The 18,120-nt window shown below is 35.6% G+C and overlaps 1 protein-coding gene across 1 annotated transcript; it reads right to left on the bottom strand.

Annotated features, from left to right (window-relative positions):
* Positions 1-16,420: 16,420 nt before the first annotated feature.
* Positions 16,421-17,567, bottom strand: LOC107429547 (geranyl diphosphate phosphohydrolase). Its single transcript, XM_016040259.4, has 2 exons — positions 17,282-17,567; positions 16,421-16,901 (listed from the first exon to the last, which is right to left on the bottom strand). The coding sequence occupies exons 1-2, from the start codon at positions 17,424-17,426 to the stop codon at positions 16,600-16,602; spliced, it is 447 nt and encodes a 148-aa protein (XP_015895745.2). The 5' UTR covers positions 17,427-17,567; the 3' UTR covers positions 16,421-16,599.
* Positions 17,568-18,120: the final 553 nt, after the last annotated feature.

Here is an 18,120-nt window from a genome sequence, read left to right on the forward strand (position 1 = left end):
GGAATTAATTGTCTGGCTTTTGTAAACTATTTAAATACATGGATACCTATGAAAGTGTCAAGTAAAAATAACAGTTTTCTCATTGACTGTCTCGAATACAGGTGATAATATTAAAACAACTTTTTTGACCATCCCTCATTTCTATCTACCCCATTAACTTCTGTCCTGCTACCACATTAAATGTATACTGTGTCTTCCTCTCTCTTTCTCTTTTGTTGGTTGGGTACCTTTCAGCCTTCTTTCTTTGCATTGACGAACATTGCAGAAAATCCCAAAATCTCTTCAGTTCAGTTCACTCTCCCTGCATCATCTGAAAATATTCATTGTGGAGCCCATACACTTCAAAAGGATGTAATTAAATTATACGTTTCTGCAGATCGGAGTTAACGATTACCTGGTATGTGGATATATATACATATATATATACATAATTTGGCTTTATGCTACTTCTTTACATAATTTTTTTTATCATTTATAATAAATTTTTTCCATCTTAATGTTTTGAAATCATGAACTCCCAATAGTAAACATAAATGGCTTAATAAGTAAGCCAAAAAATAAATACAATATACTTCATATTAATTTTGTTAATTGATTTTACGAAAAAAATTTCCTAAAATATATTTTACGTATAGGTGATAGATAAAGTCAAATATATTAGCCTAAGAATAAGAATTTAATTAGTCAATATTGTATTAAAAAAATAACATTTACTAGAATTCATATGGAAATGGTCTCACTGATCATTATTTTCCTACCAATTTACATGTAAGGTCATTGTTGACAGCTCCACTTAATAATGAATAAAGAAAAGGAGCAAAGGTTTTTCGCCTGGACCATCTCCAAAAGACCACAAAACTTTCTTTTTTTTCTTTTTTTCCCTAAAGCAACTGGGTTTCAAATTTCAAACCCATAATTTATTTATTTATTTATTTATTTATTTCCAATTCAGTTCTGGTGAAAAATTGTTGTCCAGTTAACCAGATAAGTGAAAATTCGCCGAAGGAGCATGGATATGTACCTTCTGCATTGGAAAGGATCGAATAATAGGACTCCTTAAGTCAAAACTTTGTACCACAAAAAATAAATAAATAAATAAAAAATAAAATAAAAATTACTTTGGTAATTTCCATAAAAAGGATTATTCACCGAAACCGTGTATTATTATTATTATCATTATTTTTTGTTGTTGTTCTAGATGGGAAAATAAAGTTGCAGAGAGAAATTATTAGACAGAGAGTGTGATTTATGAGTTGACAAGTACTTTTGGCTTAAAGTGTAGCAAATTCACAATGAATTTGGGAGGAGTGAAGCGGGACAATTTACAAAGTGACAAGGAACACCTCAGGGTTATAGGAAAGATAAGATCATTGGTTTCAGTCAAGATTTTGGATGACTCAATTGGACTTGGATTTTGGAACACAAAATTTCATTTAAATTTAATGAGCGTAATTTTCATTATTGTGGCTTGCAAACCATGACTTTTTTTCTTTTTTTTTTTTTTTGGCTTTCATATTTTTGCTTCAGGAAAGACTGTTAACATATTTGTTTCCTTTCTTTTACAATTTTCATATCAGTCAATTTCATATACCTACATGAAAACGATATATTTATGTTAAATATTACAAATACTAAATTTAAAAAAGCCAGTCATCTTCAAGTAATTAGATCTCAGATTGTATAAGATTACGAAGCTAGGTAATAGGGTTCCTTTTTTAGTAGCACTTTAGTACCAAGAAACATGTTCTCATTGTAGGGTCCTCAAAACTCGTTTGTCTTCTCTATCCAGCAGCTAGTACCTTCTATCAGATTTCACAGGGTGTGTTATAAATATAAATATGTGTACATATATGGCAACATTTTTCCCTTAATCAGCATTTGTACTCATTTACATAAAATGCATTCCTATTTTATCTTTACTCATTTACTGAAAATGCATTTGTATTTGTATTTAAAATGGTATTCCAGTAGGCGTGAATAACATAATTGTTTGGCTTATTTTATGTACTCATTTACTAAAAATGTATTTGTATTTTTTCATTACTTTTGCTTCAGGATTATAGTTAAACCTTCCAGCAAAGATTCTACGATTGCAGAAGTAGATACTTAGTATGTTTTGAATTGGTAAACTCTTTGTGCTCAATGTCACAAATTTCAGTTTTACTGTTCTACGATGGAACATGGAGTGTATGTTCTGAAGGTACCTGGAGATACCAACGTCAAAGAACGAAGATTATACGTATCAAAAGGAATTGTACGTTGGCCGAACTTGAAGATGTTGTCTACAACGCTCTCAACTTAGATTCTACACAACATCAATTAATCTTCAAGTTCATATACCATGTGTGTTTGTCATGTGAGCCGTACGTTGTGGAAAATGATGAAGACCTACAAAGTTTTATAGAAGAGTATAGTTCACACAGACCTCAAGACAGATCTCCACTTATTGTTGATGTGTTATCCAGGGTTCCAAAGAGTATTGATACTGCTGGATGTGTGGTGAATAGGATACCTACAAGTTCAGGATTTACGACTATTGCCCCACTATCTGCAGTTCCCGAGACAGCTACTTGTACCTCTGATGCCGACATGCAGTCCCCAGCGACCGAAATTCATGTGCCGGAAACTCAACCTGGATTCTCTGAAAATCAAATGTGTGAAAACAATGTGCAATCTGCGGAACATGATCATGATAACGAGCACTTCGAAATTAATGATTTGAATGAATATCGTGGACATGATTATGATCAAGATGAACAATTTGAGGTTGAGGTCAACACTGATCGTAGTGAAGATGGGTTACGAGACATTTGTTGGACCCAACATTCAGGACTTTCAGCTGGTGATAGTCGACATGGTGAGTCTCCTTATGGTAGTACTCCAATTGATAATGTGAATGATGATGTGCTTGCCTCTCCTTGTACCGAAAACCATTTGGACATTCGACAGGATTCGACGGCAACCATGGCTGAACGTAGGGTCAACCATCGCTTCTCATCCGTCAATGCCCATGAAATCATTTGAATCAACCAAATCTTTGCGAGTAAGAATGTGCTACAGAAGAAGATTAGTCTTTATGCACTAAGGAGAAACTTTGAATTCAAGGTCAAGAAGTCGGATAGAGTCCGATATGAGGTTGTATGTGCAAACGACAATTGCGTGTGGCGAATGCGTGCTACCAAACTACATGGTGATAATACAGAGGCCTTCATGATTAGGGCCCTCAAAGATGAGCATATTTGCTCTTTAAATATCATGAAAAGGGATCATCGTCAAGCAACAAGTTCAGTTATCGGAGACATCATCCAGCCAATGTTTGATGGGATTTCAAGGCAATACAAACCTCGAGATATCGTGCATGACATTCGCTCTAATTACGGAGTAAACATAAGCTACAACAAAGCATGGGCCGCTAAGGAAGTTGCACTATCGGGTTTGTGGGGCACACCAGAAAATTCATATGCAAAACTTCCTTTATGGAGTCACATTTTGAAGAGCAAAAATCCGGGCACGTTTACTCGAATTGAAACTGATGATCAAAACAGATTTTTATATTTTTTCATGGCACTTGGAGCTAGCATTAGAGGGTTCCAGCATATGCGGAGAGTCGTAGCTGTCAATGGAACTACACTGAAAAATAGATATAGAGGTTTGTTATATATTGCATCATGTTTGGATGGGAACAATCAAATTTATCCACTTGCTTATGGAATAGGCCCTGGGGAGACGGATGCGACTTACACATGGTTTTTTGAGAGCTTTAAAGAAGCATTTGGGGATGATCCGAATATAGCTTTTATATCGGATAGACACAAGAGCATTGCAAAAGCAATACGTACAGTTTTCCCTAATAATCATCATGGCCACTGCACATATCATCTTGGTACAAATTTACGTGCTAAGAAGTTTAAAGGTAATGTCAACGCGATTATATCAACTTTTAATGATGCAGCTAGAGCATATATTGTTGAGGATTTTGATAAGGCCATGCAGCTTTTAGAAGGGGTTAGTATTGAAGCTGTACAATATCTCAAGGATGCAAGTCCTTCAAAATGGGCTAGATCACATTTTCCGGGCAATAGATACAACATAATGACAACTAACATTGCAGAAAGCATGAACTCTGTGCTTATTGATGCTAGGGATAAACCTGTTTTGCCATTACTAGATCACATTCGTGATGTCTTGCAAAGGTGGTGGTATGAACGTCGAACTAACGCTGCTGCAATGCAAACTCCTGTTACTAATTGGTTGGAAAAAATCATGCAGGACCGCTCAAATAATGGCAGAGGCTTACGTGTTATGCCAATGAACTTAAATGAGTTTCAAGTTGTTGGCCATGGCATGTTCGTTGGAGTTGTTAACTTAGAAAATAAGACGTGCTCATGCAAGGAATTTGACATTGATGGATTTCCTTGTGTCCATGCAATTGCAGCATGTAAGCATCGACATATTTCTCCATATTTCCTTTGCTCGGCGCATTACTCAGTTGACTCACTCCGTTATGCATATTCGGAAACCATATATCCACTTGGAGATAAATGTCAGTGGCATGCTCCAGATGATGTCATAAACCAGGTTGTACTTCCACCTCAAATTGGCAAACAGTCAGGAAGACCGAGAAAGAAGAGGATTCAATCTCAAGGAGAGGAGCGTCATCAATATAGATGCGGGAGGTGCAAACAGGTTGGTCACACCAGCCGATCATGCTCCGCCGCCGTACCTCTTGACAGCACTAACAACCAACAGCACCACTGAAACGAACTCCCATCAATCGCATGATGCTATATTTAGACAATGAGGCCATGTTATGTGGTATGCGTGTGTATGAAATGTAGTCAGGAATGCAATTAGTTGGTCAACCGCGTAACATGTGTTTTGGCGTAATAGACGTTGGGTTTATGTGTTCTTTTATTGTCAAATTCATCTGTCGTATTGTTTTGATAACATATCATTCCGTCTTCAATTTTTGGTTCAGTTGTTTGTATGTTTCTTACTATTGCATGGATGATATTACTGCCCAATGGTAATGACCAATGCATCATCGGTAATTGACATTTGTACACCGTCGTAAAAGACTCACAGCAATTCCATCCTGCAACTTCAATCATGTGTGTTCCAACCAATAACATGCTAAATGTAGCATTATTAAAGTGTATCAAATTTTGCAACAAAACTTATAACTGTTCACCCTCGGTAATTCCCGAGTAAATCGTCGGTAACCACCAAATTCCCTCTGGAAAATTTACCGACAGTTTCGTCGGTAATTCCCGAGGTTGTACAGTTCATTATATTTTACCAATTTTTTGATATGCTTTTATGAAATTTTGATATGCAAAATTTGATATGCTTTTATGAAATTTTGGGATTTACTCTCCTTAGTACAATTATAGAATCCAAATTTTGCATGGTTTTGCATTCAACACACCTTAGGGGGCTTGTGGGGCCCAAAAAATTAGCAAAATATGATGAACTGTATACCCTTGGGAATTACCGACGAAACTGTCGGTAATTCTTCCAGAGGGCATTTGTAGTTTCCCGACGATTTCGTCGGGAATTACCGAGGGTGAACAGTTAGCTTATTTTTTGCAAACTTTGATACACTTTTATTAAATTTTGGGATTTTCTCTCCTTAGTACAATTATAGAATCCCTGTTTTGCATGTTTTTTCATTCAACACACCTTAGGGGCCTTGTGGGGTCCAAAAAATTGGCAAAACATGATGTACTGTACACCCTCGGGAATTACCGACGAAAATGTCGGTAATTATTCCTGAAGGAATTTAGTGGTTACCGACGATTTCCTCGGGAATTACCGAGGGTGAACAGTCATCAATTTTTTTGCAAAATTTGATATACTTTTATGAAATTTTGGGATTTTCTCTCCTTAGTACAATTTTAGAATCCCTGTTTTGCATGTTTTTGCTTTAACACTCGTTATGGGACTTGTGGGGCCCAAAAAATATGTAAAATATGATGGACTGTACACCCTCGGGAATTACTGACGAAAAAATCGATAATTTTCCGAGGGAATTTGGCGGTTACCGACGTTTTTCTCGGGAATTACGGAGGGTGAACAGACATCCCATTTTTTGGCAAAATTTGATACACATTTATTAAATTTTGGGATTTTCTCCACTTATTATAATTTTAGAATCCCTATTTGCCATGTTTTTGCATTCAACACACATTATGGAACTTGTGGGGCCCAACAAATTGGTAAAACTTGATGGACTGTACACATTCGGAAATTACCGACGAAACCGTCGGTAATTTTTCCAGGGTTTATTTGTTGGTTACGAAAAAGCGTTTCTGTAATTACCGATGGTGAATCGGGAATTATCGATGCACCATCGATAATCATCTTTCCTTTAATTTTTATCACAACCGAGGGTTTTTTTTATCTTTTATCTTTTTTCTTTTTTTTCCAACGGTTGTCATTAGTAAAGAAGGTTCAGCATATTAAGATAACATTAGTATAGACCGTCATAACATTAAACATACGATCTACATTGAAAGTTTATTAAAGTACAAATCAACAGCATATTTTTTTCTAAAAAACATAATGTCTTGCGGACCAAATGAAGGGTTCTCCTCACTACTCATGTATTCAATAAATTTCAGAGCGTAGACGCCACAATCACCCCTGCAGAATAGCATTAATGATTAGCATTAATGAAAACCAACTACGTGTATTTTCACACGTAACCATAATAAAAAACAGCAGCAATACAAGTTGTTTGAAATGACAACACATTCATACCCATTATCTTGGCGGGGTGCATCTTTGATCATGGTCATCGTGAATGGATCTAAAGTGGGAGACACGTCCAGATTCTTCCCGTAATATCCCCCATCCCTCAATAGGTAAGGCAGCATATACGTAAGGCATTCCGCATTCTTCAACTCTCTATTCTGGACATATTTATTTTCCATATTTGGATTGTATAAATCAATATGCCGGGCCTTCAAGTCCACACATGCTGCCAACCAATGCGCACCTCCATTGTTGACAGGGATGTACACCTGCAAATTAGAACATAACCTCATTATCCACAAAATGGGAAACTTAGTGAGAATTTTTTTCAATATATGTATGGACTTACATAATCACATATCCGCCACGACACGCTAGGTTTGGGTGACCTCCCACGCACATAGTTACAAAGGGTCGCATCACATGAATATGTGCTACGAGATGCCCTCCATATGGGATAACGCCCTTTGATGGATGACTGCCAAATAATGAAATATATACAATATAAAATATCATCAATATAACATTAAGCAACGCAATAACATCCCATCATCTTACCCAAAATAACACGTCTAATATGGCACAGGTGTTGGTGAACATCTTCTCATTATCAAATCGCCTTTTTCGTATGAAATACAAAATAGTGTCAATATGCTGCAAAACCACATTAAAGGAAATAAGTAACAAGTGCGAGGTGATAAATAAAACATCATTCCAAACATAGGACCACAATGATTTTGCATGAACATAAAACATATAACTTACATCGGAATTCAACCATCCTTCATCGGTCAGTAGTTCAGCAAAAAAATCCTTTCCCACCGTCATATAAGATGTACACACGGTTGCTTCCTTCGGTGCCACCCTATACCACTCATCGAACGCCCTCTCCTTTGATGCATCAATAGGTCGAGTAAGATTAAATTTGACCTTCTTTTTACACGGGTCGGTGTAAGGAGAGATGACGTGATGTGACTGGTGGTAAACTCGACCGAATCGGCTTGTATCACCAACGTTATGCTTCCGATCTTCCACCTCAATCTCAGCTGATTGGTTATGATGTGGACTGTCAGCTGAAGCACCGATATCCCACCTGAAATGCAAAGGCCGATATGGCACCAAAGCCCAGGAATCCTCCACATAGGGTCCTCCAGGTACGATAGGCTCAAACGGTGTAGTACAATCATCATCCTCCTTCCTACCATTGGAACCGTCTATGGGTGCATCAAATTCTTCAGCTTGCTCTCCAACAGACGGTGCCACAGGGGATGATGGTCTAACCGAAGATGACGGTGAATGGCTATGCATATGATGCTCGGCCTGCAAAACACAATGATTATTTTTGCAGTTCCCAAACTCTAACAACAAATAATTGCTGAATTACAATATGTAATTTAATAATGCTGAAGCACTAAAGTAAAGTATACTAAGTTGTCTAAATGATACCTGATGCTTTTGTTGGTCAATAACAGAACTAAGCATCTTCCTTAACGCTCCCATCTCTTTATTTAATTCATCAACTTTTGCCTCCAAGCAAGCAAGCTAATCAATATCAATATCCAAAACATAAGTCAACATATATTAGTACAACATATGAAATACAAATTTGCGTGCAAGTAACAATTGCATACCCTGAAATTAGCATCTGGAGGGCCACTAGAATGCTCCTCAGCTTTGGACGCATCTTTAGCGCTAACATCTTTAGCGCCAACATCTTTAGCGCCAACTATTGGTGCTACAATTGGAGGTGATGTGTAGCGAACTTCATGTATGTCAACTACTATTGTTCGCCAGTAATCCATAGTCTTCTCCTCATCGGTAGCATCTAACGTCCAGTGCACAACATACTACATGCAATGAAGAAAGGAAAAAAAAGTAAATTTGGAAACTGACTATGGTAATGTAACTTGAATGTAGTCGTACCATGTAGTCTAAACAAAATTTGCCTTACATTGCTATTGGAGGAGAACCAATTATGGACAGCAAAATGGTTCGGTTGCCTTGGAGTATGCCATCCAAGGATCCTCGGACAACGGGTTTCCAACCGGTCGGCAAATTGGTTACCAAAATCATGGATTGCTTTAAACCCCCACACCTACAAAATACAAATTATAGGTTATTAAATATAAATTTTAAGTAAACGCTACATGTATTAAATATATTACCGTACCTGAAACACCAATGGAAAACCTTTTAGGTAATAATACTGTGATATATTCTTTACTGCACGTCCTCGTCCTCGTTGCTGGAATGCATTGTGGAATGAGTTGATCGTCTCCTTGTAGCTCAGAATGCCCCAAGGGTAGGAATTAAATATGTCGAGATCAGCAACCAAATCAATGAATTTTTTTTTTATTTGAACCTTCGGATCCATTCCGAGTACACCATGAACAAAGAAATATAGTAACGCAATTCTAACAGCATCCCAATCATCCACAAAAAGTGTATCCTTGAATAGTCGTTCCAGTTCGGGCGGTTTCAAGTCACTCCTGTCATCTAGCAACCTCGTGCGCAGCTCATTTCCTTTGGAAATTTGCATATCATACATCGAAGGGTACCTACAAAACTTTAACCCACTAATGAGTGCGAATTCCCACTTCGTAAACCGCACTGCAGATCCGCCGAAGTTAAACTCCAGTACTTCTGGATTGTTGGACACAACTTGTCTGCAAAGCAGGTGATGCACTAACTGACCAAAGAACCGGAGGTTCTTCATGTCAAGTAAGTGTCCAAAACATGTTTGTCTATACTTTTCGAGCTGCTCACTTGTGAGGACACTTGTAATTACTTTGTTTGCCCCTATTGGATTCCCAAATGAATGTGCCCTACCTTTATCTATATCGGCATCCTGCAACATCCGTTCCTTTGGAGCATCGATGGGCTGCAATATGAATTACATAAATGGAACTGACATCAACGATTTAATCATACCCTATTTTTCCACCCTAACTTGATAATAATAATTTCCAACTAAATCTTAAGACATATGGGTTCACATTTTTGCACAAGTGGTAATTACCGATGAAACCATCGGTAATCAACCTACAATGAACTAAAAAAAAAGCCCGATGGCCTATCGGCAATTACCGATGGCCATCGGGTGAAGTTTTTCTTCAGTTTTCACATTCATGAATAAATACTGTCACATGTCTTATCATTTACCGCACAAAACAACATAAATGAATATAAAACTTACCATATCAGATGGGGGAGAGGAAAGTGGAACGTGCCCTCGAAGTTTGGTGCTTTCCGTCTCAGATTTGGATTTTTGCCTAGTAGTACGTTGACGCTTAGAGTCGGGTGCTGCTGCTGTGCTACCACCGCGTCTCTTACTTTCCACCTTCTTAACTCCCTTCTTCGGTTGACGTCGCAAGTTCCTCTTTGGTGCCATTATAAAGTACAACCTACAAATGTACATTGACAACATTAATAAACTTTTATCTACCTTTAACAACATTGTCAACTATGTATACATACATGTATAAATATCCGCAATCCTCAATTTCATACGCTCTCTTCCTAAGGATATTGTGCATGCCATAACATTTACTGAACATTTAATGTATAGCAGTGTGCATGCCATCTAAATCTTTCTATCTTCTTCTTCTTTAATTTTTTATTTTTTTCTTTTTTGGGGATAAAGTGTTTGCGTGTTTGCTTCTAGCTAACCATGTACCTAAAATTTTATGCATCGATCTTCTCTCTCTCTCTCTCTCTCTCTATATATATATATATATATATATCTATACCTTTAGAAAGTACTAACTCTGGAATTCTCAACTTCAATTCTAATTAATCATAAAGTATTTTTCTCTTTTCTCCTGGTCAAGGGCCACCACCAGGAAATCCAAATCCGGGTTGGGGCGCACCAACAGGGAACCAAGGGAAATGGGGAAGTGAACAGAATCATAATGTAGATAGATACTCAAATCAGAGGGATAGAAGATCTCACGGTGGGGATTCTGGTTATGGTGGGGGTAATAAACCTTGGAACAGGCAGTCATCGTTTGGTAATGGAGGGGGAGGGGGAGGGGGAGGTTCTTCAAGGCCTCCGTTTCAGGGACAGAGAGTTTGCAAGTATCATGAGAGTGGTCATTGCAAGAAGGGTGCTTCTTGTGATTATATGCACACTTGAGAGGTTTTGGTTTTAACATATCCATAGCAATAGCATCAGCCAGCAGAGGAAGAGCACTTTGATACTGTACAGTTTATTCCCCATTGGAGAGTTTCGACATGTATAAGCATTTTTTCTTTTCTATTTATTTGTAGAACAAAGTGCAGTCTTCTAGTAGTCGGCGACCTCACTTCTTTTTGCTCTCTCTCTCTCTCTCTCTCTCCCCCCTCCCCCTCTCTCTCTCTCTCTCTCTCTCTCTGTCTCTGATATATATATATTATGGTAATTTAAGGGTTTCAGCATGTGTTGGAATTTGTGGAAAGGATGGGTATGTTGATGTTGCTGCTTGTAAGGGTCCTTTTGGTCTTAGTCAACAACCGTTAAAACATATTACCTTTATCTAGACAGGATGCTTTTATGCTTTTTGGATCAAATAAACGGCATCCTAGTTTTCATACATATTTGTGACACAAATTCATAATATATTTCATTATTTTGTATATGAATACAAGGAAAAAAATCTAATAGGGAATTCTTGACGGTATTACATTCCTTTATGAATTACTATTAATTTCTCTCTCTCTCTCTCTCTCTCTATCTCTCTCTCTCTCTCTCTCTCTCTCATTCTTTCCCAAAAAAAATAATCATAAAGTATTTCTCTCATTTTTTCTCTAATTAATTTCTCTCTCTCTCTCTCTCTCTCTCTCTCTCTCTCTCTCTCTCTCTCTCTCTCTCTCTCTCTCTCTCTCTCTCTCTTTCTCTCTTTCTCTTATCTTCAATTCTATATATATATATCTATACCCAAAAAAAAACATTTTTTTTAAAAATTTAAAAAAAAAATTAAAAAACGACGTGTCGTCTGGGTGTCGTTCATCCCAGACGACATGTCGTTCAATCCATCTTCAACCCTTGTCCGGGTCGACCCGAACCCGCCTAAACCAGCACCGATCCGATTCTTGACCCGGTTATTTCTTCCACCTCCGGCCACCAATCAAGGCCAAACCGGTCCCATTTTTTTCCTCTCTTCATTTCCTACTAATGCCCAATATCAATCTATCCTAAATCTTCAAAAAATAAACCCGCCTAAATCAGTACCGACCCGATTCTTCACCGGGTTATTTCTTCCACCTCCAGCCACCGATCAAGGCCAAACCGGTCCCCTTTTTTTCCTCTCTTCATTTCCTACTAATGCCCAATATCAATCTATCCTAAATCTTCAAAAAATATAAACACAAAAATTATAAATAAAAACCTACTCCACGGCAACGAAAGAAATAAACATAAAGCCAAATCCACACAAAAACAACCCACACCGATCCCACGGCAACAAATAAAGAAAAAGATTCAACCAATTACCTTATTCCCTGTGCTAAGATGAGATCCTAATGTTTGGCTTTTCCACGACAACTTCGGTTTGGTTGTTTGTATTTGTGTGTTCGTGTATAAAGCCGTTTGTTTGCTTTTTTTGTATTTTTGTATTTGTATGAAAGTGTAAAGACGTTTAGAAAAGGAATAGTTGATTTTTGTTTGGTTTTAAAAATAAGAGGATATGTAAGTAATTGTTTTTTGTTTGAAGGTTATAAGGGATATTAAGGGGTAGATCAAAAAAGAAATAAATTAAGGGGGCAAAATTCAGGAAGCTCGGTCCTATGGGGGTATTGGGCCAAATTCCCCTTTTGTATTTTGATTATATTGGGCTTATTCTTCCAGTGAAACTCCTTTTTGGTTTTGTTGTTCTTGGGCTTTACACACCTCCCCCCGTCTCCCTTGCTTGTTTTTTTCATATGAGCTGGAAAAACAAAGGAACAGAGAGAAGATGAAGAAGGAGAAGAAGAAGAATGTGTAAAAAAAAAAATGTAATCTAGTTACTTTGAAAACAAAAGACACTAAAACTAGAAAACTATTGGAAAGACACTTTGTCTCACTAAAGAACAGCAAAATCGCTCAAACCTCAAACCCAAGCTTCCCAATACACAAGACCAGCAGCAGCAAGAGGCTTAGTTCCCATCCAAAACTCTTTCCTCTTTCTGAACCCATTATCAGATTTGATTCACAAACCGAAACCAACAAACTTGCTTGCCCTTGCTTGTCCGATTCCCTCAAAACATTAACTGCTATATTTTTTCCCCTGTTTTCCTGAGACCCAACCAGAACACCCCGCAACCCCAATTAAGCAGATTGAAACTGAAGGCCATGTGTCTTTTTTAAGAAACGGAGCAAGAGTGTCTGATCCAATCGATGTAATTTTTTGTTTTTAAAGTTTCATATATCCAACTCTTTTAATCAAATTCAATTAAAAAAAAAAAAAATCTTTCAATTAAACCCAGAAAAGGCCTGGCTAAATAAAATCCAATCCAGAAAAGAAAAAAAAAAATGCTAAAGGTTACTATTTATCTTAGAAAAAGAGATATTAGATCTGTAAAGTATTTATTTCAAGATGGTATTAGCTTCAGTGTTCTGATTTATTTTAGTAGATATGACTTAGTCCTGTGGGTGAGATATTGGGACCATTACTACAAGACATCCATTAGGTATTTGCGCCTGTTTACACTGCATATCAATTTTGTATTTTTGTAATAATTGAAGCTGAACCATACGTAATGTAGCATAGTTCTCCAATAAAAATTCTCAACTTGCGGGGAAAAAAAAAATAGATAAGTAATTTTTGGACAATCTAATTTTATATATGTATATTTTTCTAAATTATTGACAAGTGATAATAAAAAATATTAATATAATATAAAAATAATGGATGTGATTTGAAATTTTAATTTTTTTTATTATACATTTGATGTAAAAAAAAAAAAAACTTATAAAAAAACTATATAAAAAATAGATGATGCATTTGATCTTATCTCGTCCTGACTAACTTCTTACACATGCATTAATTAATTCATTCGAACATGTGTTAAAGTCATGATTTTTAATTTTTTGCATGTTAAAAGAACGCTAGTTCTGCGCCTATAAAAGGAATTCAATTGCGTACGTAGAAGTGGCAAACAAAGAAACATTTCAGGATCTAAGTAAGAGAATTAGGTCGAGAAGAGATATATATCGAAGGCGGGTGGAAATGGTGAGCAAGAAGAGTAGTAGTGCTTTGCTTCTGTTGGTGGCCATGGTGTTCATGGTGGTCACCTTGGCTCCATCTGCCTCTGTCAGCGCTCGTGAACTCAATGACATCCAATCTGGTACTGCAAATGGGTTTGCGAAAAGCACACAAACTCTCCTCTCAAACATACTTGTTGCAATGGAACAAACAAAACCTCAAAATGGGTTTAGTGGTTCATCATGCAATCCCATTCTGCAGGACTGTCCTCCAGGTTGTGTTTGCGTCGCACTTAATCTTTACGTTGGTACTTGTAAGTGCTAGTGCTTATATGGAGAGTAGATTTAAATTAGGTCCCAATGGTTTTATTATAATGTTTTCTTTTGTTAATCCTTTTAATCTTTTTTAACGATTATGATTTTAAAATTAAATGATAGTTTAATATGAAATTAATTATATATTAAATTTTTATTTTAAAAAAAATAAAAATTGATAAAAATAAATAAATCATAATAAATTTTTAAATCTAAATTATTTGACAAGATTAATAGTTGATAAAAAAAAAAAAAAATTCTTTGTAATAAAACCATCAAGGAAACCTACCTAATTTAAGTCTACCATTATCGTTGTCGTATCTGATGTGTATAAATAAAAGTGCATGTAACTCCTCTTATGTAAAGTTACATGTTCTTTAGCATCAAAATTGATAAATTGATCAACTGCTTGTGCATGTTTTTATTTGAGAAAATAAATTGCATGTGTGGAAATTCGAATAATATGTCAACAGCCTGTCGTACTTTATGCTTAAACGAAAAGAATAAAAATATTAGAAATTATTGCATGTTTCATTATTATATTTGTACGCCAAGTTTTTTTTTTTTTCTCCATCTACCTTGTGCAAAATTTGAGGAAACCCATGAATTCGTGATTCGTCTGCTGCAAAACGACCAAGATTACAGCGTCTTCACTGAAGAGCATCCCAAAAAAAAAAAAAAAAAAAAAAAAAAAAAAAAAAAAAAAAAGAACGAACACAAGGAGGGACAGGGCAGGGTCATGACCCCCTCCAAAACTTGATTTACCCCTTATTATATGTATATAAAATTTGCAATAACCCCACAATAGATATAATAAAAAAAAATTATTAAAGTAACTTGTTTTTCATCAAATATACTCACATGCAAGTGAAATATTATTTTTTAATTTTATATATATAGAATATTCATTTAAATTACATTCAAGTGAAATATTACTTTTGAATTTTACATATATAAAGTATTCAGTTAAATTATACCACCTCCATGTGATTTTAGAAAACTAATCATAAACTTCATATTTTCCCTTTGTCTTCTTCTCCAATCAAAAGAAAAAAAATAATAATAATAATAATTTGGGGATTTTAAACTCTTTTTAACCCTCTCTTATCACATAGTTTGTCTCCTTCTCATGTCCACACTCCCGACAAATCCCATAGCTCAATATCTCACCGTCAAGCATCAATATGGATTTAGTTAGGTAAATATTTATATAAATACTAGGTATGGTTACGTGCTCTGCACATGACACCAAGTATCAATAGTTTTATTAATTGATTTTTATCATATTTTATTTTTATTAAAATTGAAATTTACTTAATTAAATTATGTATACTTTTGTTTTGACAAAAAAATATTAATTTGAAATTTAAATTATTATAGATATGAATAGTTTATAGATATTTATATATTTGTACTTATATTTCAAGGATGAAAAATTGCTACATTTTCTGTTTTGGGTAGCTTATAATACTTCAAAATTCGTTTCCTCTTTTCCTTCTCAACCTTTTTCCATTCCTTCTGTCGGGGTTTCCCCTTTTCCTTAAAAACCATATCATTTCCATTTAAAACCATAAATGTAGAATGTAAATTTATAAAATCAACACCAATTAATTGGAAAGGAAGCAAAAAAGAATAAAACCACCTAGCTTAACAAAAAACCATAATAATTGCAAAAAAGAATAAAACCACCTAGATTTTTTCATATGAGCTGGAAAACAAAGAAACAGAGAGAAGATGATGAAGAAGAAGAAGAAGAAGAATTTGTACTTGTGTAAACAAAATGTAATCTAGTTATCTTGAAAACAAAAGACACTTAACTAGAAACTATTGGAAAAAACACTAGAAGTAATCAACACAAACCCCCACAACCACAATTATAGCAGAGGAGTCATTTTGGCAAATGCGAGAAATCAGCTGCAACACAGTTACCACCTGCCTTTGTGGAGGAGATGTGATGGAGTTTTCAATTTTTTTGTTCTTGCCTAACTCAATACTGAATCTCCAACCACAAAATGTTATTTGACCACTGACAAATCTTTCACATACCAAACATATATCTAAGCATTCCATTTATAAAGGATATTGCAAGTCATGAAGTTAAATGCTACACTCAGTTACCCAATTCACTTCTAAGGCAGGAAACACAATCTAACAATACATATTTAGGGTATAAAACTCAACAGGAAGAGGGGAAGCAACATGATAATGCTAATTTTGATCATTTAGTTTTTCAACTAAGGATCTATTCAGCATCCGAAAGTATTGCACAAAAACACACATTAAACAACCAATTCCATTGAGATACTAGTAGGAACAGCAAGAACAAGACACAATAAAAATGCCAATTCAAATAAATTGGTAACAAATTTCTAGGAAGAACTTGGAAAAGGATTAAAGTTCTCCTTCACCATTTTCTCCAAAGGCGAAAAGAGTGGTTGTGGAAGATTATCCCATTCATACCAACCCCAACCATCACACTTTGTGGGCTCAAGATTCTGTGGCAATTGATTTGGATCTTTCAAGAATGCTCTCACATAGATTGCCACATAATGGGATGGCTTTGTTTCATCTAGGAACAGATTGTTTGTGACTGTCAAAAACTCTATCTTCTCAATCTCCAAACCAGTCTCTTCCTTTATCTCTCTAGCCGCACATTCCTCAAAGTTCTCCCCTAAAAAAGAAAAAAAAAAAAATCACAGAAAATTTGACAAATTATTGGAAGCTTAAAAAAAAAAAAAAAAAAATTTCACAAAAGTCACCAAATTTGTGAAACATAACAACTGGGGTTTTTTGACCAAATAGTAGCAAAAATGGAACTTTCTCATATGGGCTCTCTCACTCTTAACATTAACGACGTATCATTTTCTTAAGCCTATACGAAACGAAGCGTCGTAAATCACTTCAGGAAACTAAGAACGATTGGAACATAGACTGAGAGAGAGAGAGATAGAACCAGACCCATTATTTTATTATTCAAAAATAAATTACTGAAAATAAAATTAAAATGACAAAGAGAAAACATTTATAAAAGGAAATTTGGGAGAGACGGACCGAACTCGAGGTGGCCGCCGGGGAGAGCAAATTTGGAATCGCCGACGCCGGTGGAACGGCGTCGCCCTAAGAGCACCGATTTCTCTCTGAGCAAGAAAACCACCACGCCTACTCTCGGCACCGGTTCCGCTGTTCCGTTCTCCATAGATCTCTGAATATCGGTCAGTGTGGACGACCACCACCACTACCTCCAACCGAGTCCGACGTTCTTTATACAGGCAGATTGCTACGAGTCAACTCAGTCAGCAAATACGGAAGATTGTCAGTGGAAACGTGAATTTAATGTTTTTTTTTTTTTTTTTTTCGAATAAAACGTGAATTTAATGTTTGTGATGCTTTTTATGTATTTTTATTTTTTAATGTTTCAAAGTGATGCTTTTTTAGTTAATTATTATTCGAATCTAGATAATGCCTTCCACGGCATCGTTTTTTATTTCCTCTTAACCCCAAAAAAAAAAAAAAAAGAAAAAAAAAAAGATATCTATGGTTATGTTTGGTAGAGTATGGTATGTACTCTCTGGAAGAAAGATTATCAATTTTTTAAAAATAAATACAGAATATACAATTAAATACTACACTTTTTATTTTGTTATAATTTTCGAAAAACAATTATCATTTCTCTTATTTATCTAATTTTCAAAAAAGATAAAAGAAATTGTTTTTTTTTTTAAAAAGTTAATTCTTATGGGTAATGTTATAAAAGGGGACAAATGGATTTTGGTATTTCTATAATTACGAAAGTTTCAATTAGGTTTTCTAATATTAATTTAAACACATTCATATCCTGTAAGTATAAGAAAGTTTTAATGTGGTCCAATTAGGTTAAATGTAACGGAATC

The sequence above is a fragment of the Ziziphus jujuba genome, chromosome 12 (genome assembly GCF_031755915.1).
Source record: "Ziziphus jujuba cultivar Dongzao chromosome 12, ASM3175591v1".
NCBI classification, from domain to species: Eukaryota; Viridiplantae; Streptophyta; class Magnoliopsida; order Rosales; family Rhamnaceae; genus Ziziphus; species Ziziphus jujuba.

Bases quoted from the DNA above. Each gene is read 5' to 3' on its own strand.
- LOC107429547 (XM_016040259.4), bottom strand. From the start codon at position 17,426: ATGGAGAACGGAACAGCGGAACCGGTGCCGAGAGTAGGCGTGGTGGTT. The intron at 16,902-17,281 runs GTCCGTCTCTCC...TTTCTTTTTTAG, and splicing joins CGGCGGCCACCTCGAGTTCG to GGGAGAACTTTGAGGAATGT.